The 25,454-nt window shown below is 46.3% G+C and overlaps 1 protein-coding gene across 1 annotated transcript in view; it reads left to right on the forward strand.

Annotated features, from left to right (window-relative positions):
* The window catches only part of fbrsl1 (fibrosin-like 1), a 243,632-nt gene that overhangs the window by 147,740 nt on the left and 70,438 nt on the right, over positions 1-25,454 (forward strand). Inside the window, exons 5-6 of the mRNA XM_068760871.1 lie at positions 2,576-2,605; positions 13,424-13,453. Of these exons, the coding sequence (XP_068616972.1) occupies positions 2,576-2,605; positions 13,424-13,453 (60 nt within the window). The remainder of the gene's footprint in view (positions 1-2,575; positions 2,606-13,423; positions 13,454-25,454) is intronic.

Below are 25,454 nucleotides of genomic sequence, written 5' to 3' on the forward strand. Positions count from 1 at the left end.
TGCCTTAGCACTCAATAATTCAAAGCTTGGCAGTAATGAGCTCCCAGTAGGCCTTATGCCCAAGGAGCCTCCCCACTGTGCCTCCACTATAATGTAGTTATATCTCATGTCAGCTTTCAAATCAATTACAATTCTATCTGACGGGTATGTAATTGTGCCTGATTGAGTTTTTGGCATTTCAGCCAAGTGTGTGGTTTTCAAACCGAAGCCAGTCAAAACAGGAAGCTGCATCAAGTGAAACTGTACTCCATCCTGATTGAGGCTGCTCGCACGATAAGCACAACTCTAATTATGATAATAATAGCAATAGCAGTCAGTGTTTTTCCAGCTTCTTTTTTTTTTTTTCCTCCTTGTTCTACAGATGAAATCTTGCCCTAAGGACCACAAACAACATTTGCTTTACTCAAGACGCAGAGGCTGATTTGATTGTTTGTAGAATGTAGCAATTTAGTAGATTAAATGCAAAACAAGATACGTTTGTGTGAATGTGGGTGTCGGCCTTTTAGGGCGGCAGATCTTGTTTTGCCGGAATACTCTTTGTGTCGGGAGCCATAGCGATCCATCCTATGCTTTGAGATATAGCCATACCTCGGACTTATACGCAACAGAAGTTAGACTACCTTTTGACATAAAACCTAGAAATGACAAACCCGAAATCTCACCTCCAAGCAGTGAGATGACAGCTCAGGTCTCATCGACATGATTAAATGTGTCAGTTCAGGATGGTGTGATAGATGGGTGGACTGACTGTTGGAGGTGCAGATGGATGGATGTCCACGCGGATGTTGGGATGAATAGATAAATGCACACATGGATGGAGGGATGGATCAACAGAATGCATGCCTGGATGGACATGGGGAATACTCTAATGGAGTGGCATTGAGACAGATGAGGGGGAGGATGCTGTGGTTAGGTGCGTCAGCAGCTGAATAGAGATGAATTGTGGCCTCTGTCAGCAGCCCTAAGTATAACAGACATGTTAAAGCAGCCTGGCTCATCCATAAGCAGCAGACACGGATTGTCTTCATGCCAGCGGAGAAGTTCTCTGGAACTAAAGCTCTGAGAGCATCTACCAATCTGCCTCTCGATCCTCACTTCATCATCCCTTTTCCATTTATATCCCCTCACTCTCTGTGTTCCTGCCCTTTAAATCCCCTCACTTGTAATATTCTCCCCTCATCTCTCTTCTAAAGATCCTCCGTCTGTCTGTCTGTCTGTCTGTCTCTTGTTCCACGGTGCTGTCTTTTCTTTTGTGCTAACGGCCTTTCTTCTTTCTCTCTTTCTTTTTTTTTGCAACGTGAGAGCCACTGGGTGCACGTCTGCAATCTAGCCTTTCATTTCATGCCTTCATGAAATGGATGTTTTACTGCCTTCATTAAGGCGTGCAGCAGTCAGCACCATGTTTTCCCTCTGAAGTTTAGCTCCATGAACCTCGCCATTAGAGGACATTATGGCCCCAGATTTCAGGGCACAGTGGAACACTGTATAATTTGATTAGTGTTATTAATCAAGTGGAATACCGCTTCTTTCGCCCCCGTATCCCTCCCCTACTCCTCCTTTTTGCCATTTCATTCCTGCTTTCAAAGCCCTCAGACAGTCCCTACCCTCTTCCTCTTCCTCTTCCCCTAATCCACGCTCCGCCTTATCTGCTGCACGACAACAGTCATGCAGTGAACGTGACAAAAAGCCTTACGCCTTCCCTTTTAAAAACAATGATTTACCCCTTGCCCCCCCCCCCCCTCCTCCTCCTTTACAACCCCTTCTCCAGTCCTCCCCCCCCCCCCCCCCCTCACTTTGCTCAGAACATAAATCAATTGAGATGAAAGTTCCATAATTGTGCTTGCTGGGAGGGATTTGAGCAGAATTGCGCTATGAATTTTTTAAAGGGAATTTTTACTAGCTGTTCAGCGAGACTTGGGAGGCGAAGGAAGGTGAGGCCACAAGGATTTATGGGCCTGGATTCTTCATTACTGAAGTAATTTTCCTGCAAATGATAGTGCAGCACCCTGAAGGGGGGGGGGGGGGGGCTGCCTGCCAGGGAGAGTACAAACCTGCTTAATCTGTTATGGAGAGAGAGCAGCTCAGAGCACTAATATCATCAGTGAGCGACTGAGGCTACATTTGTTCACATCCAAACTGCAGCCAGTGTTTTTGTGATACACATTAATTGACTGCTCAGATCGGTTCCAAGAAAAGCCAGACAAGAAGAACAGATTTGTTAGCACCGTTAATAAATATGCTCGGGGGGGGGGGGTAAGGATTCACTGCTTTCAGAAAATGTATTCATTTTGTCAGGTATGTTAAGTTAAGTTTTCAGTATGAAATTGTCTAAGGGTTGATGAGAACTGTGCATGTGCTTTGGGTTAGCTGCAGAATTAATTTTGCACGTTTACGGACACACTGTCATAGCTGTGTGATGTGTATGTCCATGCAGCCTTGCCATGATGTATTTTGCTTTGCCAAACTGTCATTTTGTTTCTCCAGCGGGACGTCTGTCTGCCATCGGTCTTTCGTCCCTGCTCGTTTTAGCCTTCCTCAGTCCAATATGGCTGATGTTTTGTCTCCATCTCTTTAGGTGCAGCCAGCAGCAGTGGCCCTCTTCAAGGTTAGTGCGTCCACGATGCCAGGTCTCATTCTTTATCCTGCCTGCCGTCCACTCAATTTTACAGCTCAGTAGCTTGAGAAGCATAGGGGCTAAATCTGCTGCAGGGAGGAGGGGAGAAGAGAGTGGGAAGGAGGAGGATGAAGGGAGAAACAAAATTATTGTGCGCCCTGTCTCCACTTGAAGTGGAACTCATTCCAGCGACTCAAGACAATTAGTCTCTTCTCACTAGGCCGGACATGAAGCTCACTTGAGGGCCAAAAAGAGGAAGGGAATAGAGGACCCAGTAGAATGGATAAGCACTGTGGAGAGGACAGACAGGCAGGCTAGAAAGAAATGGTGGCTGGAGCAACTGCTTAGGGATTTCTGTGCAACATGAAGGAGTATGAAATATTGGATTAATGCACTAATAAGTCAAACAGATCTGTACAAAATATTATATTTTAAAATATCTCTAAAATTAAATTAGGACTCTTTTTTGTGAGCATGCATTACATTAATGCTGACAGATCCTAATGCTAAAAAATTGATTTCACAAATATGACAAATTCCAGTTCATGACTATATTCATGTCCATCAACTAGTAAATGGCTGTTTTTTGTTTTGATCATTCATCCAGATGAAGACAGAAATGTCAATAGACTGATACATTCCACCTATTCTGCAGCCCAAGACAGGAAAAGATGAGCTCAGAGCCACCACTTGCTCCTGAACAAAGGCGAAGCATGACTGTGGTGGGTGGTGTGTGGAAGATCAGCGAGTGGAAAGTGGGAGAAAAGTTTGTCCTGGGCCCTCTGCAGAAACACAGTGTGACCAATTGAGTTGAAAGGGGATGAATGAGGCCATTCACTGGACCTAATGAAAGAGTTCCTGCTGGGCCCTGAATGAGGGCGGGCCCATCTGCACCACATAGGCGTGCACAAACCAGTGACCTCGAAATTTACCCAGGAAGCACTTTTTGGACAGTCACCCCAGCAACAAGCTGGGGGTCCGCTTGGAAACCAGGCACTTCATTTAGTGCCTGGCAGCTTTTTAAACGGAGCAAAGTTTTCTCTATATTCAAAGAACTCTTGTTTAAAATCGACTTTGAGGGACAGTTTTTCCGTGAGCATTCAGAGAGGTGGGGATGCTGCCATCAGACCTGTTTGTCTTAGCTACCGGTACATACAACCAGAAGCCTCCTGAGTGGACATGCCATACTGAATCTAGTTGAATTGTTGTTCGGGGGATGCATATTGGGGTTTAGTTTAGGTGGATGTGCAATTGATCCAATTAGCAAATATACCAGATAAGGAAGATTCCTCAAACATCCCAGTGGGACTGGACATTAGGCTTACAAGTATCTTCGAGGATCTGGTTCATTCGGTTTTATCTGTATGCTTTGGGTTAATATATTCAGGCTTGATGAGCCGGCGGCATGCAGGTCATTGAAGTTCCATTCCCGTCTCCGTACGCTCGCGGAACTTTTGACAGCGTGAAATGGCAATCCACCTCTGCACGCATCTCCCACGTCAAAAAGTAATGAGATTGTGCTGCAGGAAATATCACTACAAAGCATCGGGCCTACACTCGGGTCTGACTGCACCTTCAAACGGCGCTGCCTGCCAGCTTGCCTGCCTCGCCTGCCTGCTGAAAAAGAAACGAACAAAAACAATCAGAATAAGACGGCAAGGAACGCTCCCCGCGCCGAGACAAAGGAGCACGCCGGGGCCTTTCATCCTGAGAGTGATTAGCCATCCGAAATGTTTTAAAAGCCCACTTTGAGCATGCTCCTCAAACAAAAGAGCTCCATTGAGGAGTGGTGGTGAGATGTTTCTCGCTGGGAAGCGCCAGTGATCTAGTCTCTAATTGTGGCATTGCTGACAAGGCTGGTGAGGCTGGGAGCTTTTTAAGCAGGGCTTTCTGCTACGCTCTTGTTCCCTTCCTGTCAGATCCCCCCCAGCAAAGGAACCAGGGAACAAAAAAAAAGGCCTCTCAGATTCTGTTCTTATTTCTGTGTATCGCTTTGTGCATAAATACAGATTTAATTTAACACACTAATAGAGCCTGATGCTGGCCTAATGTGATCAAAACCCGAATAGGTGCAGGGAAAGCTGTGTTTCAGGTCCACATACATGATCGTTTCCCGTGTAGCTTTCAGGCGGTGTAATTGCCGTCTTCATCGCCCTCATGTTCTGTCATATTTCATGGAAACTTTGAAGTCGCTCAGCTTCAGAGAGGGTGCAATTCTGACTGTATTGGCAATAGCGTTACTCTTCTTCTGCATTATAACAAGAACAAAGTCACGTTCCAGGTTCTTTGAGCGCCGTTCAGTGGAGCCGTTTGGGAGCCGTTTGGGAGCCGGTTGGGAGCCGGTTGGGAGCTCTTGGAATTTGGCTCCGAAAACTTTTCAGATCCTCTACTTTTCGGAAGCCAGGTTGTCGAAGGTTTGACGAATCAAACAGAGGCGATTTGAAGTAAAGTGTCAGTTGACGGGAGGAGTTGGAGGGGGGGGGGGGGGGGGGGGTGGAACCCTAGCTCATAAAAATCAGTATTATAACAACATTAATTGATGCTGCTGAGTGCCATATGTGACGCCATATGGAAAAGCTACCCCAGAGGCTTTGTATAATGGACAGCCTGCAGCGGTGCACACAACTTGGCACATTTACAAACAAGGGACGTCCCATTAATATCAGCCATGCAGACCGAGCAGGAGACAAGGAGTCAGCGGGTCTGGGAGGGTGGGAGGGGCTGTGAAAATAAATAGAGGGAAATGAGTTCCCTCTTCTGTCCTCCTTTTTCACCGTGCTTCTTCTTTCCTAATCTAATCATTTCTACCAAATTCAGAGATTACTTCTACTTCTCCCACGGTTCAGTGATTACTGTAATAAATGGCCCCTCCCATCTGGGCCGCTAAGACCGCCCTCTGTCCGCCCAACTGTCTCCTTCCGCCGATAGACGCACCTCAGCAGGTGAGGTGATTCACGACACCCAGACGAAGGCGGCGTGAACGAGCTCGGTTTAACCTCTTCTGTTCGCCCTGCTGCTGTCTGCGGTTCGTGGAAGCTCGGCGCTGCGTCATGTCTCTGCGTTTTCCCCTCATGGTGTCTTTCGTATGTGCGACAGGAGGTCAACGAACCAGTGACCACCTTTACAGCCTCATTTGACCTGGATGTCACGAGCTCGGCTGTCCCGACTTTCCCCCGTTGGGCCCGGAGCCGCGAGGGAGAACCGGGGATCCTGATGAAACTGAGTTGTCAGCCATTCTGTTGATCTTCATAGAATGTGAGGCAAAACAAGAATAGCGTTCAGCTGTTTCCTCCTCGACACAGAGGGAGGTAGATGAAGAGCAAAAGAGAGAACAGAGAGAAAGAGGGAGGAAGGAAGGCGGCAAGTGAGCGAGTTCTCTGCTCTGTGATGTAGCTGCAGCTCTAGGTCAAACGCTGCCAGTGTTTTGTGTTCGTCTTAGTCTCGTCTCCCCAGTGCTCTTCTAAATTATTCACGCCCTGAAGATGTGCGATGTGGCTGCCTCCTCCCTTCCTCCTACCTCTTCCTCTCCACGCTGCGCCCTGTCTCTCTTTCTCTGTTTCCAATCCCTTCCCTTTTCTCTCATGTGACGGCTTGTTTCAGAGGCAATGAACAGACGTTACTCCCTGCAAGCTGGTTAATCCCCCCCCCCCCCCCCCAACCCACATCCACTCATCTCCCATCAACCACCCACCTTTCATCACTGACTCCATCGCTCGCGCTCCTCCTTTCATCCCGGCTCGTCCCTCGCTTGTCTCTCCTGGCTGTCACGCTGGAGAGATGCTTTTTTTTCTTTCCAGGAGGAGGCTGCCAGCTGTTAGCATCAACTTCAGGGTAGCTCCTGTTATACCCCCCCCCACATCTCTCTGCCTCCCTCATGACATTGGATCCACATGTAGGGGATGGGCTGACAGGGTGTTCTTCCCCTCGGTTCCTCCCCCTCTTCTCAGCAGCTTCGTTCTTGTTTTACGTTGCTGAGTTTAGAGATAAACCCCCGAGTGGGCTCCCAATCCTCCGGCCAGCCAGTGGCACCGATTAAAGACGTGGCCGTCAGTCGTTTCCCCTTCAACACCCTGCCGGTCCCGTGAGGATGGAGGGGGCCCCTCAACCCAGTACATTTATTTCTACACTGGGGTTCATGATGATTATAAGACGAGCAGAATTCATCAACTTTAAAAATGTGACTGGAATATTTCCTACATCACAGCATGAAACTGACGTCGTATTAAAATGCATAATAGCACGATTTACTGAAAGAGATTAAGATTTTTCCGAGGTGGGGCCAAACACAGATTTGGCACCTCTGGGTCTGGAGATGCGCCGTTATAAACCACCTGCTTTTGAAACGGATTACTGCTGTCGTGTTACCTCGGAGGGTGCGCGTGTTAACGCCTGCCGGGACAGCCGAGGTCGGAGGACGGGCTGCGCCACCCGAGGAGAGAGCGAGGCGGAGACGGTAGCTGAATCCGGCTGCACCCGTTTGTAATTCTGGATTCTGTCTACAATAACATTTGATCATTGCAGAGGGGGGCGACAGGAGGGACAGAAAGGGGGCGGGGGGGGCAAGCTTCCCCCCCCCCTCCACAAATCCCCTCTCGCAATTGCTGTCACCCCGTATGAATGCCCCCTCTGGCCTGATGACAAGTCTAGCGTGAAACGCTTGGCTGCCCCCTGAAATTAGCAGTAGAGCCCCCCCGGCGGCACATGCTTTTCATGACCAGCTCACAGTGGGCTGCCGCCAGATTCTTTTCATTATGGCTTTGGCCTGCCAGCCCCCTTCTGCCTCTCCCTCCATCCATCCCACCCTCCTCTCCTCCTCCTCCTCCCCCCATGAGCGTCGACCAGAGCTCAGTAAACAGCATCACATTACAGTCGGAGGGAGAAGGAGGAACGAGGGCGCCCCGCTCTATTTGGGCGTTGCTGATATTCACGTGTAGGTCATTGTCTGTTGGGGTACATGCATGTTGTATGTACTGCATGTTTCTATGCATTGGCCTGGAAGTATTAGTCAGGGAGCTAGTAGGAGCAGTTTGGGGAGTGAGGAAAGAGTGAGGAAAGAGGGGAGTAGCAGTACAGAGCGATGCCTGGAGGCTCAATCTGTTCTCCACTAAGCTACATCAGTGTTAGAGTCGGCGGCTCGGGCCACAGGGAAGCCTCCGCTCGCTCCATCAAACTGTCAGGCAGCCAGCGAAGCTGCACAGGGAGACTCTCAGCTGCCCCCCAGGGTCAGTTCAAGTCAACATCCCATTTCCTTGCCTCCTCACCTAATTTCTCCTTTGCCCGTCTTAAATTTCCAGTGGCCAGTGTGTCTGCCTCTGCAGCTCAGCAGCGCCAGCTCCAAACGAGCCATGTCCAAACACAGCGAGTGTGTTGGGTTCCGCTCTGAAAGCGAGATCGGAGGCTGATTTCAGTCATGTGGTCAGTAGAGACCAGAAGAAGCCAAAGGGGGGGGGGGGGGGGGGCTCTGTGAAAGAAGAGATGTGGCCAAAAAAACATCATAAATCAGAGCCGTTGGTTTTCCTCGCATTCTCTCGTTACCTTTGCCTCCATCTTTCTTCCTTGACTATATTCATAAAACAGTTGTGTATTCCGCGTCCCTTCAGGTTCCAGGCACTTTTCTTCTTTCTCTCTGAGATGAATAAATGCTCCCTCTTCACTCGTACATCTGCCATTGCTGTCGTTCTTCCCTCGCCAAACTACTCCACGGATCACGCCAGCAGCCCAGACGTTCCCGTCGCTCCCCCAGCAAGTGCTGAAAGCTAAGGTTGAGGGAATTCTTGTCGGATAGGACAAGGCGGCCCTTTGATTTAGTGAGGCCCTTCAGGTTTACCCCCACCACTATCACCATCGATCTGTCTGTGAATCACCCCCCGTCCTCCTCTTCCTCTTCCTCCTCCTCCACCTCACCACATAGTTTGGATGGAAGTGAATCAGAGCGCTGCCAGGTCTCACTGCTGTTTACGTGGACTCTGGGTAATGGGAATGTCTGCTTAGTTTGGCCTCGGGTCAGGACCGTATCTTTCATCACCCCGGCCTGATTTACATGCCCCCCTCCCCCTTGCCGACTCTTCTCTTAAGTGTGTCAGCTCGGAAAGAGGGGCCTCTATCTGTCGACCGGATGCAAAGAGAGTTTTGTTGTCTTCAGTTGTCCTTCAAACTCATTCTTTCTTCCTCCTTCCGTCAGTCGGCCTCCATGGAATGAGCTTTTGCTGCAGCCGCCTTTCTGTTTGTGCAGCCGACTCCGAGGTCCCGAGCACAAATATGGTTTTACATGAGAGCCTGTCTCGGCCTCTTCTGTTGGTCGATATCATTTCTACCCAGCAGAGCTTTTCCCCTCAATCTCATTCCCTCTGGACCTTACATCTTCCCTGGGATCAATACTTTCCTAATCCAGCGCCCCTAGGCTGACCCGGGGTAATCAGCTGACTTCCCGTGCTGCCTGCTGGGGGGGAGGTCAAGGGTCAAATGGCTGTATAGATTTGATCCTGTGATCAAATCACTTTGCTAGGTGGTGCTTTCGAATACAGCTAGTGGGGTCAAGAGCAATCTTTTTTTTTTCTGTGAGGTTTGTGAGGGGAAAATGGAGACGTTAGCAGCAAAAACCTTAATATTAATATAGCTAGCACACATGGGACATTTTCCCCCCTCAGATTTAAAGTGATTTGTGGTTTAGTGAGGTGAGCATATCAGAGCAGGCCACATCCTGGTGATAAAGCACCATTTCTGAGTTGCGATAAAGCTTCTCCTCTCAACATAAGACCAAAGAGACCTAAATCTAAAATATTGCACTGATGTTCCAGGCCTGGCGGGAGGTACCCCAGCACATCCGAGGCTCTGTCTCCACGCCCCATTAGAGTGGTCACGGCGTCTACGTCTCCACACCTCATCCCAGCGTCGGCAGGAGGGAAATTGTGAAGGAAATTGGTGTTGTTCCACCGGTACCCGACGTTTCTTTGGTCCCCTATCTAAATGGACTATTACTCCCTCTGTGCGCTCTCACTCCAGGAGATTTGGGCTTGGCAGTGCTCTCTTCCATAAGATCAGGATTGTCTCAGTACATGTCCCTCGAGACATATAGGAAGCGATCTATACTGAGGACAGCTCTGTCTTCTGCACATTGTTCCCCTGTGACCTCACTCACATGGACAGAGGACGTCCATGTCTTTGCCGCCCTTGTTCGAGTTTTCGTATTCATCATATTTTTTTCCGCTCAGTGTAAAATATTTTTTGGATGAAGCAGCCGCATCCGAAAGTGATCGCTTCACTTCACGACATTCTGTTGGAAGAGCACCAAGTAGCTGTGAGATCAGCAGGTACTGGTTCTTACCCTCGTCTAACTTGCGTCCGAAGTCCTCACATGCACAACGTAATCTGTTAGCTACATGACATCAATATTAATAAAACCAGGCAAGCTTTTTTTTTCATAGCTTCTGTTTGTAAGACTTTGATCCAAATGACCTCTTCCTATTTTGCTTATATGCATTTAATTTATTATTTAGCTAATGTTGAGTAGGAGCTATCAATGACACTTCAATGCCAGAAGCTCTGGCAGTTCTTGTTTCCTATTTGTTTGTTTTTTTCTCTTTTTGATTTGTTGCTGCAAGTGCAGGTCTGCAATCTGTATTCAGACAACCAACAGTTGACGCTCTGCCAGAAATTGCGTAGCCGAGTTCCTCCTCTGTTCCCCTCTGTATCTCAGAGGCGGAATTTATGGCAGACTGTCCTCCGAGTGTGACAAGTGCAACGGCGTGATTCATTTGGCCGGTTGTTTTAATGTGCTCCGGGATGCGCGCCGCTTATTGTCTTCCCCTTGCACGTCTATCGGAATATGCCAGAGAAAAATGTCCAGGAGAATCGAGACATCCGTCCTTCCCTCGCTCCCTGTTTTCCCTCTTGGTCCTTCCTCCTTCAGGGCTGAGCTGCATGTCGTCATGGGGGCCGGCCCAGGTCGAGGCCTGGCTCCGTCCAGGGCCGCTAGCGGCATAAATCTCCTGTCTCTGAAGTGTTGAAAGCTGTGTAAATGTCAAACACATCCATCTCGTGTGCTAGCCAGGGAGAGGCTGGCAGGGAGGGCCGTGGATGAGCCAGCCGCTGAAGCTGGCATTTGCCAGGTGCAGATGTTACTTTGTGCTCCTTTTTTTTCCCTATCTCTCCTCCTTCCTCTTCTTTTCCTCTTTAGGGGATTTGTTTTGTTTGGGAACATCTTTGAGAGACACAAACCACAAGGGGCTTGGCTCCTGTCAGGCAGCTTAGTGAGCTGCGTATCTCTCCAATTTGAACAAAGCCCCATCTGACAACAGACATGCTGTTTAAGGAGGGTTTTATTATTGGGGGGGGGGGGTGCATTTTCACCATTTAGTTTCCACCGTTTAGCTTTTCTCAATAATTTGCCGCTTCTCTTACATTCACACTCAAATATGAACCAGTTATCTCCTTTAATTGATATGTTATAATTTTTTTATTTTACTTAACCGCGTGTCCGAACCCGACAGGGCAATCAGATCCAGCGCTGACCAAAACTACCCCCCCCCCCCCCCCCCCCGCCTGTTGGTACTGTTTTAGCCCCCCCTTCCCACCGCTGTGCTGTGTAGCCCTCTGTCTCTCTCTGAGCCATAGCTAGCATTCGTCTTTACGCTCTGCTGCATGCGCATGCTTCTTGTAAAGGGATAAGCACCATGCTGTGTTCTTTTGATATTGTTTTTCCTCCTCGCCAGTTCCAGCCTCACGAAGCCTCGTCTCCAGTGTCATGGCTGCCGCTGCAAAAACAAGGCCAAGCGTGCACCGGGGGAATAGACCGAGCCAGTTGTTCGCCTCCATCACGGGGGTTTAAACAGGGTTTAAACTCGTCCCCGGTAATAGAGAGGAACTCGCCACCGCTGTGAGATGAAAGTCATCTGCTCAGCTGCACGCTAGGAATACATTTGCACTGGTTTCAGGGTGAAGCTGGAGATTGGATCAGTTTCTCTTTTTTTCTTTTGCGTATACCTGCAGCAGGATGGAGAGAAATGTCGTCCTGAATGTGCTTCCTTTCAGATGAAAGGCCACCGTGGTGAAGCAACAAATAGATGGTGATTATAGGACGTGATGCGCCCCTCACAGACATGGCTGACAATACATTTGTCCCAAATACTTAGTCTGGATGGGGGGATTGATTGACAAGAAGCCTGAGGCGCTTCCTCCCGTTAATGCGCGGCGCTCTGTAATGATGTGTATTTGATATTTATACTATTCATGTACTATTCTAATATGCAGATTCTGAAATCACTTTTAAAACCAGTTCGATCAACAGGCATTTTGATCTCAGGGCCAGTTTGGCGGTGACACCTGCGTTTTACAGTGTGTGTCCTGCAGCGGGTCTACGATCATCGTCTCTGTCTTCTGTCGGAGCGCTGCACTAAGACAGAAGCGGCTCGGGTTTTTACATTTTTCCAGCTAAAGATGCAAACACAGCAATGAGTTCCTTAGACTTGATGAGCTGTAGTGTATTTCTGCCCGTCAGGAATCCTGCTATTTCCCTGTCGGAGTATGAAACCCAGGGAAAGCCCCCCCCCCACTTCCTGAGAGATGTTGTCTGGTGGGCCCTTTCACTGATTGCTCTCCTTACTTAATTATACGTTTGGACCCGCCGCGCTCCCAACAAAGGTCCACTGTGCCTCCATTGACCCGGCTCCCTCCTCATTGTGCCCGGCCCTGAAAGGGAGTCAAACAAAATAAAGAGGGGTCCACTTAAATATGTTGCCACAGGAACTTAATTGACAGATTGATGACAGTTTTTCACCCCCCCCCCCCCCCCCCCTCGTTCTCTATGCGGCTCTCCGCTTCAATTGCTGAGCCATCGTGTGTCCTGCTGTGAGGTCCAGTGGGACCGGCCTGCAGCTTGACCACTTCTGTTTCCACAACTTTACCCTCTGCTGTCCGGCAGGGAGGGGGGACAAGAACCTTGAGGGTCGTATTCACGTCAACACATATTTAACATCTGATGCTTTCTTTTTTGAGAGGGTGGGATTTGTGTTAAATGCCCTGGTAAAACTTTGTATTTGTTTAAGGTTATTGGCTCAGTTGGAACTAAACACATTCTTTTAGACTCAAGGTGATTTAAAAAGGCTCAATTAGCGAAAGTTTAAAACTGCGTTTTCCGTTTACTTTAAAAAGCTTCCCACCTGTGAACAAAAATTAACTTCCTAGCCCGCTGGTCGCCAGTGACAAGTTCTTAAGGCTTTTTGTAAGGATGTGCCCTCTTTTCAAGGTATTTCACAGAAAACAACACAGAAAACATGTTGATTTGGCCTTTGGCTGAGCCACAAAATAGAATCGAAGCTCTTGTCTTACTTGTTTCCTTGATAACTGTAGATGTGTGACATACAAATGAAAGCCTGCTTTGTCACGAGGTCTGCTTGAAACACCACATTTAACAGGCCGTGCCTTTCGGAGAGCCGAAACTCGCCTTGGCCTTGATATGCTATCATCCAATTTCAAAGCTCTCTTTAAAAGGCTACATGACAAGATGCAAAGCCATTCAACAGGCTGCTTGTAATAGGAACTAGTGGATGGTATTATTACTTTTTACGTCTTTTGTGAATTTGCCACAGAAACACCACAACTCGGCTGCGTGCAGCTTTTGAAACATGGAAAAACTCCCTGAGATTACCGCACGCTCCTTTCCCTCTTCATCCTCCGCCGTTCGCACTGAAAGCTGTCACTGAATGAGAGGTTGCACACAAAAATAACATCTGCACTGATTATGGGCTTCTGGGGGGGGAGCCAAATGAATAATTCCTTCTATTTCATGGGTCTATCTCTTTTCTGTTACAGTGTGACAGCGAGAGTGACATTGACGACAAGGTAAGACCGCTTTTCCTGTGTTCATTCACCCCCCCACATGAAGCGACGGAGAGTTGTGAAAAGGAAATTTGAGCTCTCATAGTTTGGATGCTGATCGCTTGCATCTTTTAGAGAAAGAAAGTGAAGAGCAGGAAGAGGCTGTCATGAAAAGATGGGTTGTCTCTGGCATGTATTGTGTGTCCATTTAATTCTCTTGCCTGGCGCATGTCGCAGCTTCCCATTTGTTTCTCCATTGTACAAGATTGCATGGCTCCACTTTGGGTCTCTTTAAAGTTGATTTCATGGTGAACATGTTCCAGTCTCAGCATTTATTGAATTGAATGTGAGGATTTTATTTTATTTTTTCTTGTATTTCTTCAAAAGTATTTTTTTTTAAAATTCCGTGGCTAAATTGGGTGCAACCCTGCATTTGACGTCTCAAATGCAAAAACCATGGAAACTGAATAGGAGCTGGCGTGATCAGTGACTTACTTCTGCGTGATAATGATTTCAGCAGCGACATCACCCAGGTATTTGACAGTTTGACAGATGTCGTCTATCAGCATCACTCCTGTGTATTTGTTTATCCCAGACTCGGAGGCGGTTGTCTGATGGCAGCCACCTGGTTACAAGATGAAATGCCTTTGGGGAAGCTCACGCATTCTAATTCCTGCACACTTTAGCAATTACTCCCTGGTAAATGAATGAGATAGCATGCCTAATCTCCTGTAAGATTAGCTCCTAGCTCTGTGGAAATATCTGCGGCTCTCCCTATAAATAATACATTGATAGCGGGCCCCAATTTGCATTAACTGTAGCCCGGCGAGTCAATGGGCTTTTATCTCTTTATTGAAGCGAGGAGGAATCGAGGGCGCGAGCTAGTTGACTCGACAGCGAGACGTAGCAGGCCTGTCAGTCTCCGTACGGCTCCCTGGCGTCATGGTTGGGGGTAGAGAGCCAACTAAAGTAGGAGGGAAGCGCTCTGTGTCTCCCGTTCAGGGCTTTGTTTTCATTCCCGCTCTATCAGTTATTGGAGGCTTGTAAAAGTTTTATATATGATGACATGTCACACATTTTGACATTTAATATAGAACCGAAAGGAAACAACTCCCAGATCGAAAAAGGGGAGGGAAACAAGCGATCGCTGCTGTGTTGCTGGTTCGGTGTCGGCCTCTGTCTGCTCGGTGAACCAGCTCCAGATTTGGCGTTTACACTGCTGAAGTCAGCCGGTTGGGATAAACTGGGCTAACAGATTATCAGCAGTCTGATTCTTCGATTTTATACCAATTGATACCTTGTCCACTGTCAAGAGCCAAATTCTCCTGTTGGGATTTTTTTTTTCTATACATTCACTTAATAGTAGCCTATTATTAAACTAGCAGTAAATACTTTTAGTAAATACTTTTACTGCTAATTTGATGTAGCTTGAAATACTGCTTGTTTCTACATGAAATATATAAAAATACTTCTTTTTTTTACTGCCTAAATAATGTGATAAAAATCTCTCATACAAATCCAGTAAGTAGCAAAACAGAAGCACATGTGCATGAAGGCAGGCACCCTAATTTTAGCTTGGGCAAAACTTTTTTAAATGTCTCTTCAAGTTTAACCTTTATATTCTAGTCTTGAGGGCCTTTTATTTGATGCTTTAAGAAGTGCTTTTTTTTTTGCTTTTACGTCATTTCATTTCATTGTACATCATACATATCAATATGGTTTTGACATGTGAAACAAAGCTTTTAGTGCCACTTGAGAAGAAACAAATACTTGACCTATAATGTAACCTGTAATATTCCTCCTTTCCTGAATCGCTGCTTGCTAACAGCGTGGGGTCAAGCCACTTTGCGACATGAAAGTATTCCAGACACGTACTGACAGTAAATGTAAATTCAGAGCAGACTTCAGAAAAGCATCCTTTAACCCCTTCAAGTTACATTTTGTTGTTAAAGTCAAAGTTATTTCTTTCTTTTGCATAGAGCAACAAAATAATTCAAAGACCGCAAACATTCGAGGAGCTAAACATTCTTTCAATATTAAAACATTCACTAAGAACTCAGATCTGTTCTTAGATTTTTTTTATTTTGGGGGGGCGGGGATTTCAAAATAGAATTTCCTTTTCTTTCCAAAAATGTTTGGGTTTTTTTTGTTAATTGACTGCCGTCAGGTTACTCATAATGATAAACAAGTGAAGGAAGGTGAAGGTGCCTGCCCTGTCACATGTCCCACCCTCCTACCAAGTTTCATGAAAACCAGAGCAGTTTTTGTGAAATGTATAATAAAGACTTGGAACATGCCGAACATAATGTGAGAGCATTATTTGTCTGCTGGTTATATAAGCATAGAAGCCCAAAGTATTGATGTTGTCCATTGTGCAAACGATTATGTTCCATCGTTGGAGCAGAAGTATTGATCAGAGCCTTAATTTAGGAAATGAATGTCAGCATTTCAACCAGGCGAATGACTGATAATGGTATTGCTGTGTGCATAATAAATACAAGAAATATCACTCGTTATTATGGGACGTGAACAGCATGGCCATTACATATAAATGGCTGACATTGATAGAGGAAAGTAAAAATGCAAACTGTGCAACAAAAAAGCCCAAGGTGGAACCGAACCAAGGACCTTCTTGCCGTGAGGCAACAGTGCTACCCACTGTGCCACCATTCCGCCCAACCTGATAATCATCCAGAGCAAATTGCTGACCACAGGGCCACTGGAGGAAAAAAAGAAATAGGTTGACAGTCCATCAGCGAAAGCGAAAAAAAAAAAGGATGGTGTAAAAATTGGTTTTCATTGTGAGAAACACAAACACTGTCATTTGTAATTGCTGCACTCTGGATAACTCCACAGCGTTCTGCTGAAACAGGTGCCAGCTCCTCCCCTATCTTCCCAGTAAAAACAAAGACTCCTTTCACATCAGATTACCATCCACCCACATTGTCAGGATTTTACAGATTAACGTAATTAGAATATTGCTTCCAGGTGTCCCCCCCCCCCCAGGGTGCAATCAGTTCCACTGTATCTCAATAAAACTGACGAGTCGCTGCCACAGCAAAGTCAGTTTAGACTGTGAAGGCTGCTGGAATCAGTGCTTCAGATAACGTGCAGCGGTGCGCTTCCAGAATGTGTCAGATTTGAATTCTGCAGAGACCGCCGGGTCAACTCCAATTCACAACATGGAGCAGCGGCGAGAATGATGTAGGTCGAAGGACCCGGCAATCAGAACCGAGTCACTGTGTTCTCATCACTGGCGTTTTGTTCTAGGGAAGCTTATCAGATGATTCCTGAAAGAGATTACGCCACGTTTTACAAAGAATTGGGTTATCATTTGTAGAGTGGATGACATCCTGGACAATATCAAAGGATGGGGGGGGGTTAGCTAACTAAGCCATCTAACTAAACGCGAGGATATTACAGTTCAAACATGCAGGATGAGATTATTGTTGTTTACATCATATTCAATACATGAAAGGTTTATAAATGTATTTATTTTCGGTCGCCTCAGCTTCACAACCAAAGTGTCTGATAGTTCAGTTATAGTCAAGAAAAGACCCCCCCCAGTGAGGTCATGTTGTCATCCGCGCTTGCCTGTTTGTTTGTTGGCAGAATATCTCAATTCAGTTCTGCGTTGGATTCAATGGATGTTTTTTTTAGAGTAATAGCCCTTGCAAGAGGGAAAAGGATGATTATTATTTGAGGTGGATTTAAATTGATCGGGGGGGGGGGGGGTATCTGAGTGTGTTTATAGTTTGGTTAATTACCTTTTTATTGATCAGACATAAAGCAGTTTTTCCTCAAGCAATTTAATGTTGTGTTTTAGTAAGTGAAATAAAAGCATCTTTACGCAGCGTCCTCATTCCTCCTTGCTCCAGCTGTTAACTATCGGACACCCAATCGCGTCATTCTCTGGCACGTCTGAGATCCTCCAAGTCAAGATGGTCATTTTCTGTCCCTGGAGAGACAGAGAAATAAACAGAGAGGGATTTAGCCCTCCTCAGTTTGTTCATGCATCTTCGTGCGGTGTCACCCTGCCTCCGTTAGCCCCCCCCCCCCCCCGCTTTGCCATCCTCCCTGGGTCCTCCAATGTCCTATGTATTCTTTCTCCTGTATTCTTGGCTGCCTGTCTGTGAGCAATATGTTAGCATGAGCCACTTATATTCTCTGCAGCCTTTAAGTCAGCGGCCTCGTGTCAGGTGCGTCGCCGCTGCCACCGCCGCATCACCGTAGCCACAGTAAAGGACACCCAGGTCGGCTAATTCCATTTAGCCCTATTTGCCGAGCAGTCACTCAACAGAAAGTTTATCTGTCTCCGGGGGAGTCTCCAAGGACCATTACCACATCCTGTCTCTGAGCCCTTTTATGGCTCCGGTCTACTCATCTGCCAGAGCAGAGCACAGGCTCTGATTGACACATTGATTCCTTCTCTACACCCTTATCTTCCTGCTGTGTGCAGAATGAATGCCATATCTCTGCAACGGAGCGTCGCCACCAGTTTATCCAGAATGGCTCGTCGGCTAATGGTATGCTCCCAGCTGATGCATCGGCGGCTCTCCCTATAAGAGTTTGCCACGCAATGAAAAACAAGCTCGCTTCGGGGATTTTAAAAATATCCCTTAACACAGCCACTTAATTATTCTCCTTTTTTTACTTACTTTCTATCCACTATTAGTGAATCATTACCTGTGTTGTTGGTTTTTACCTCCTCCCCGCTGCGGCCATCTTGGAAAGGGAAAATGAACAAGTAATATTTATTCATTTAGATGCATTTTCTCGCTACATAACCCGGCTCAAACCCCCCCCTCCCACCGCTTTTCCAGTTTCAGATTGGTCTCCAAGAGTCATCATATTCAATAACAAACAAGGCCGCCCACCAGGCTGCTGACAACCTTAACGTTTTTATACGGACTGCCTTAACGTCTCGGCACAAGCGATCATCCGTCCTCATCTCCTTAATGAAATTAGATTAAGTGCACCTGGGAAAGAGCTGAGAAAGCAGAATGCCTCGCCACCTCCTTTAATCTAAAACCAATTTGCCAGTAATATTCCCCCCCCCCCCGCCTCGGATTCATCGGCCCTGATTCAAAATGGAGAAGGAGCGAGATGAGACCAGAGCTGACTGGTTGCATTCAGCACCCCACAGGCACTGTGAAATTAGACCTGACACTGGCAACACAGGCCTTAATATGGAGATGTCATTTTTCTCTTCTTGTTTTTGTCTTTCTCTCCCTTCCTCGTTTTCTTTCTCTTTCTTTGTTTTCTCTGCTGGGTTCATTCCTCTGTTCGCTGTTTTTTTTTTTTCTGGCTGAGCCTGAAAGTAAAACAGAAGAAACAACATGCATCTTGAATTAGTAACCTGTCCCTCTAATTTTAATCACATTTGAATGTTATGCCCCTATTGGCTTTAAGGCTAATACGGATAATCTGCCCTTTAGAAAATAATGATGACTTCCAGCTTTGCAGATCAGTCAGAAATAAACATCTCATGATGTTCTCCACATCGAGCTAAAACCACGAACCTGGAAACATTTATCTCCGTAATTTACATTGAGCTGTTCAAAACATTCACTCCTGTTACACTCCAAATCATGCCTTTTGTTTTGTTTTGTTTTTTTCTCTCATTTCATTGGTTGTCAAGCGAAACATCTGTTGTCCATTTGGCGTACTCGTCTGCAGAGATCAGGCTCTGTCTTTGGATCTTTGAAGTGAAGGAGGACACCCGCAGGTCTCATCAGAAACGCGGACGAGCTTAGAGCGAAGTGAGCGCAGGGGTGAAACCCGGCCCCAGTGCATTTTGGGAGGAAGAAGCGTGATGACAGAGGAAAACGCTGAAGCCTCTGCAGGGACAGCCAGGAGATACATCCAACTGGCATCAGCATAGACGGCTTGTCACTAGCAATGGATGTCATATCGCAATGCAGGGGCAGTCAGCGCGGCTGTGGCGCCCATAATGTGGCACCCAATAGCACAGTCTGGATTCTTTTTTAAAGGTTAGCATTGATGTTGGCGTTGCAGATGAAAATAGAAGGGGTGTGACGGGCAAAGCCACCCAGAACAGTAGAGGCACGAAAACACGGCATCAAGACTGTAATCTTCTCTCACTTGCGGCCTCCTCTCGGTGAAGATGTTTGTGTAGCCAGAGTGTTAATCGAACAAATAGCCATCCCTTTTGTTCTGTTAAAGCCACACCTGCCCCCTGTCTTTGAAACACCACCTGTGAACTCTTGTTGAAAATCATCTTGTCACCACTCAGCCATGTTCAACAGCGTGTGATCATTGTTATTGAAGGAGTTATTGCTGCCTCGATGAACACCTAGTACGGGTTGGGTTTTTTTCTCCACCTCGACCAGATCCATTTTCCGAGATTGTTTTCCTCAAACACTGTTTTTTCTTTTTTTTTTTGCCACCTTAAAGCTGTAATGGGAGAGTTTTCAGCAACGGCCAGCTGAAAGGCTCGATTGCACGATTTTCTGCTCGAGATGTCATCAGTTCAATGATACAGTGATAGAGACAGCATGGCAGGCTGTATCAAACAAGACAAGAGGTGAAGCATCACACCACATTGAGACTGTCGCTATATATATGCTGCATTGTTTCCTTTCTGTTCGGTTGGGACGAGATCTCGTGCAACCCCCCCCCACACACACACACACCACCACCACCACTAAGGGGCAACAGCGTGCTATAAGTGCCCTCCTTATCTTGATGCGTGAGTATGGCACAGACGTGTGGCAGTCAAGTGCGAGTGAGCCGCAAGAAATGCGATGAAGTACACGGGAGAAATCCAGGATGCTTCGACATTTTAAATCCCCCGTGTGGCAACATTTTGGTTTTCCAGTGGAAAAGGATGGTAAAATATTCGCAAACAAGTCTGTAAACGCTGCAAAAGAATAATGCCATATACCGGCGCTAAGACGAGCTGTATGCAAAGACATTTGAACCTGAACTTAAACATGCCAGCAGAAACCCCTCCCAAAAGGGGAAAAGACATTGACAAACGCCTTTGCATGCCCACTACCCCCACCAAGTGCAAGAACGTGGACATTCTTGTACTTCTGAAAAAGAGCATGACCCTTAAAGATTAGATTGCACTCAGACTATTTTGTCAGGAGCTTTCCACCATTGTGTGCGTAATTTTTTTTGCACTTTAAAAATAAAGCATTTAAGGTTTTTTTAAACCATTCCACACGAAAACATCTCATTTAAAAAATGAGCCTGTAAGTTACTCTCCTGTTCATGTTATCAGTTGCACTTTAGAGCTAGATTGTTAATGTTGTTGCAGTCTGCTCAATAAAAACTTGAAAAAAAACTTTATGTAATATTATTCAAATTAAGTTTATATCTATTCTCGATCCCGTGAGATGTTTCGTCTCGTGGAATTTGTATCTCATCCCTCCCCTACCAACAATGGATTTTTAGTAATTCACACTAAAATACATAAAATATTTTAGAATGCGTCAATATTTATTAAAGTAGGGTCCAGAAGGCCACAACTCTTATTGGTTGCATAAAGTCATTCGGATTTCATACCAATGATGTCAAATATAAAATGGAATTAACTTCAACTTAACTTGTGCACCGCATCTGTGAAATGGTTTGCTGTTACTGAAGTTAGTGCCCTTCCGTTTTAAGTGCACGTAAAGTGTGATGCACAGCCCAGCAGTTAGTCTCCGTGACGTCGGGTTGCACAAGCAGCTAAACCGGCTAACCTTGTGTTCAGCGTGTCCACTGAGCACCAAAAAACAGCCGAGTGCAAAATTCATTGTTTTTTAAGTGGTCTCTGTTTGAATAACAATCCAACCACAATATACATTTTTCCACATGAGTAATAAAAAATAAAATTGACTCCATATTGGGTGCAGATGTTCTGTGGAAAGAGAAAACTGACACAAAAGTTTCTGTGTACGTGGATGTAAGAATTGAGTGTTTCTGACTGCGCATAAACATCATGTCTAAGTGGGGTTTTATTCAATAAACATAGTTGGACTGTAATTACATACACATTTCTTCTGGCTGGAAATTAAAGACAGACTTTGTGTGCGTTTAGTGCTGGCGCGCAAAGACTCATGTCTGTCCCAGCCTTGGCTCGTCTGCACAAGACTTCTTGATTGAAGAAGACTTGCGTTTCCTCCACAAACAAATGGCATATGCAACCATGAATAAATATAGAATTCCTTTTTGTTATTAGGAATTAGTGCCACGGTGGATGATGTTTCCCCGAAGAAGCATTGGTTCTTCTTAGGCCAAGAATGCGCATAGGTCCAACAAGGCTGTGAAAAAAAAAAAGAATGTTTCGAGACTATTAATTCCCTTCTCATACAAAGAAACAAGTCGGCACAGAAGTGCAATAATCCGATTTCTTTTTGTTGCCGAAAGTTTACATGGAAAGTCGACACGCTTCAATCGTGAAGTTGTAGGGCATCTTTATTTCCCGAGGCTCTGTATCCCAAGTATTTAAAACTGAAGCCAATTTTCGCGACCTTGTGCCTTTATGAGAGAGGATCAGCTGCAGACCTCATAATGGCGATGATGGACGGCAGAGGAAGTGCAGTCTCAGCCGCTCTCCCACCCACTGAGCGAAACATAGTCCATATTTCTTTTGGTAACCGCTCGAACATCTCCGAGTCAGTCTAAACACTGAAATGCCTGTGGATGGGCTGGCAACTGCGAGACCTCAAGGCTTGCAGGCCCTCACATCACTCGGGCTCTGAGGGGAACTTTCCGAGGGTGAATATGTATGTGATGTGGAAAGCTGAGAACCCCGAAGAGCGAGCTGAGATCAGGCCCAAACACACAGCAGCCAGCTGCTTTCAATTAAGCACCAGCCCCAGTCCCTTATGCACAAACCCAGCCTGCTTTGATCTGTACCAGCCGAAGGAAAAGGTGCACGGCTCCAAAGATTACAGGAAGAAAAATAATTCTTGTATCAAAGGTTGATCCATAAAATTTAACTGGGGAATTCCAGGGAAGGAGGGAATCAGGCATCAATGGTGGCGGCTGCTCACGTACATGTACCAGTTATTTTTCATCGGCCTTTTGGCTGAGCTTTAATTAGCGGGCACAGCTGGCCTCTCTCTCTGAAGTCAGGTGTCCACCTCTCTCTACCACTTTAGCTTTTACCCTCACAAGTCTGAGTCACGCAAGATACATTTGCACAACTGAAGCTCATCGGCAGGTCAGTTTTTTGTCAGACGTGCAGCACCTCTTGGATGTGTGAGGCCTTGAGCTGCAGACAAAGACCAGTATTAAAACTACCCCCCACCCCCACCAAGCACCACAGCATGGGCAGCCATTAAATTAATTTAACTTCATTAGTGTGGACCTGCTAGGCCTGGGGTGCCCGTAGAGATGCCAGGGGGTGGGGGGTAAGGAGGGGGTGGTGGTGATTGAGTGGCATCAGCCGCTGTGCTCTGAGGAGCGTGAACACATGGCACTGACAGGCGGAATATGGCCGCCGTTGTTACACCGGGACGGCAGCCAAACATAGGCAACATGCGTCACTGGCTTAAGGGGAGCTCAATCAACACCCAGTCAGAGAATTAGCGCCATGCACGCCCTGCCTCATCAGTTGGGAGGCCGCCGGTCGCTGGGTAGCCGTCTAGTAATGCGTGTGCACACTGTGAATGTGATATGGAGGCACTGCCAAGAGGCCGACCTGCCACCATTACCAGAAGCACTGGTAATGGTACAACAGTGATAATGGGGCTGTTATTTTTAAGTCATAATTTTTTATACTCTGTGATGTTCTGTATTTACCTCGCATGCTGCAATCTCCACAGTCTTGTCAGCATTGTACTTCAATGTCAGGCATTCTATGTCCAGGATTATGAGCTTCACCGTCCACCGTCAGGAATAGTCTGGGTCACGAGTCCGTGCTACAGTTACTTTAAGGGTTGAAAATTCTGGGAAGTCTTGAAATAGTACACCAATTTTTACAACAGTCCAGGTCAGATGGTGTTACTTAGAATTCTTGTCATCCTTTCCTTATGCTTCCAGCTAATGTAATAGCCATTTCCTTTAAGGGGGGGTTACATGCTTTGCTTACCAGCCGTGGCAACCTGCAAAATCTCAGTCCCAAACCTGCTTCTGTAACCGCCAGGCAACTTCTGGAGCTCACACACGCTCCTCTGGGAGCGTTGCACCTGATAAATGTGGAAATAAATAAATAATTGGAAGCATTAGGTCCAGATAGGACTGGAAGGTAGCCTGAGGGTGGCAAGTGTTATGTCTGACAGCAGAGAACACTTTGATCTGAGGGCCCTGTCTGAAGATCCCTTCCACATCTGCACAGGGGAACGAGCTGTAAACTGCCAAGAAGCATTTTAATGATGGTTGGATTATAAAATGAAAGCGGGCTCCAGATGGCAGGCAGTGCTGCGGTTCGGGGGGAGGCTGTTTAAACTGCTTTTTTATTGATAAAATATGGGGTGAAAAATTGCGCAGAGCTTATTAGGCGCCCCGCTGTGATGTTGCTCAGCTGGCCAAGCTGTTCACCGTGGCCCCTGTCCAAACACCAAACATGCCTCCATAAATTGTTCGCAGGACCTTTAAATCTGTAAGATCCCTGCTTGTCAATTTCTCCCTGGCTCGCCCAAATCCACCACAATGTGTTTGTCTTTTGAAAGATTTGCTCGTCTCCTTTATTTTTATTTTTTTTATTTTGTTTGACTGGCTGGACGATGAAAGCAGTTGGTAGTTTTACAAAGACTGAGGAGTTCAGATGAGGTGTTCACAGCTTGCTCATTACAGACCGCCAAAGAACATAGTTTAGTGCTTAAACAGCTTAAGACCTGGCATTATTCCATTAACTTCAGTTTCCTCGTGATGAAATGAGACCAACGTCATGAATTCAAGATGCTGCGTAAATCCATGGTCATAGTGTGAATGGAAGACCAATTTAAAACAATGACCATCTGCGTCAGAATATACTATAGCAAGAAAAGTCCTATTAGAGGAGGAAGAGAAGTAACTGAAGTTTAATGCACAGTGGAACAACAAGTAATGAATTCCCTTTCAGAGGCGGGACTTTGAGGTTTTACAGACGCGTCGGATAACAGTCCTGATAATTCCTTGGGTAGAAAAGGCATGATAATTGCAATTTGGTTTGGAGTGATGCTGGTTAAATCAGATTGTCACATTTTAATATGACTTTACAGTAAATTGGTCTCGTGCACATCTTTGACCTGGAGCTCAGATTGAATTTGCACACTAAAAAATAAATACATCTTGGTTTCGATAAAAGGCATCAATGAAAGCAATTGGACGCCATCAAAATCCATACATGTCACTTGCTGCCCCCCCCCCCCCCCGCAGAGTGGGCTCCTTTCAACTGAGATGTGTTGTTAGCCACGCTCTTCCTGCGAGTTTAAAATAAATTCCATCTCATAGAGTGGCTGACTAAAATGATGTGGCATTGCACAAATTGGGATCTCTATTTTTTTTTCTTATGTTTCGAAAACCAGACGGCCCAATTTGGATTCCATAACTACTACTTCAAGGCCCACCCACCGTGCCCCCCCCCCCCCCCCCATCTCACCCACGTGCTTCAAAGATAATTACTGTCAACAACACATCAGCTTGCAACCATTGGGTTTGCTTTTTTTGTCTTATGTGACTTACAAATGCCGCCTCCCACCCTGAGAAGAGCCCCCTCCCATCTGTCCACTCTTATTGGTTTGCACACACAAACAAAGATCTCTGTCCGCTGCAGATGAGGGACATACAGCTGACACCCTAATGGACTAATGTGTAATTACGATAGAGAAAAAGCTGAGTTGTTGGACGTATTATGTGGCAGCTCAGAGCCGGACAATAAAGCGTCAGCCACAAATCTTTCCCTCCCACTTAATTCCTCTTCCTCTGCCTCAAATGCTTTCTTTCTTCCCCTCCATAGAGAATAGTCAGAAAAGAAGGTGATAGCAGAGATGCTTTTGGCTATACTCCTTTTCTTTCTTTTTTTTTACCCAGACCCCCATACGTCCCTGCCTCCCTTTCCTCGCTACCTTCACATGTATCCCATAGG

The sequence above is a fragment of the Brachionichthys hirsutus genome, chromosome 4 (genome assembly GCF_040956055.1).
Source record: "Brachionichthys hirsutus isolate HB-005 chromosome 4, CSIRO-AGI_Bhir_v1, whole genome shotgun sequence".
Taxonomy (NCBI): Eukaryota; Metazoa; Chordata; class Actinopteri; order Lophiiformes; family Brachionichthyidae; genus Brachionichthys; species Brachionichthys hirsutus.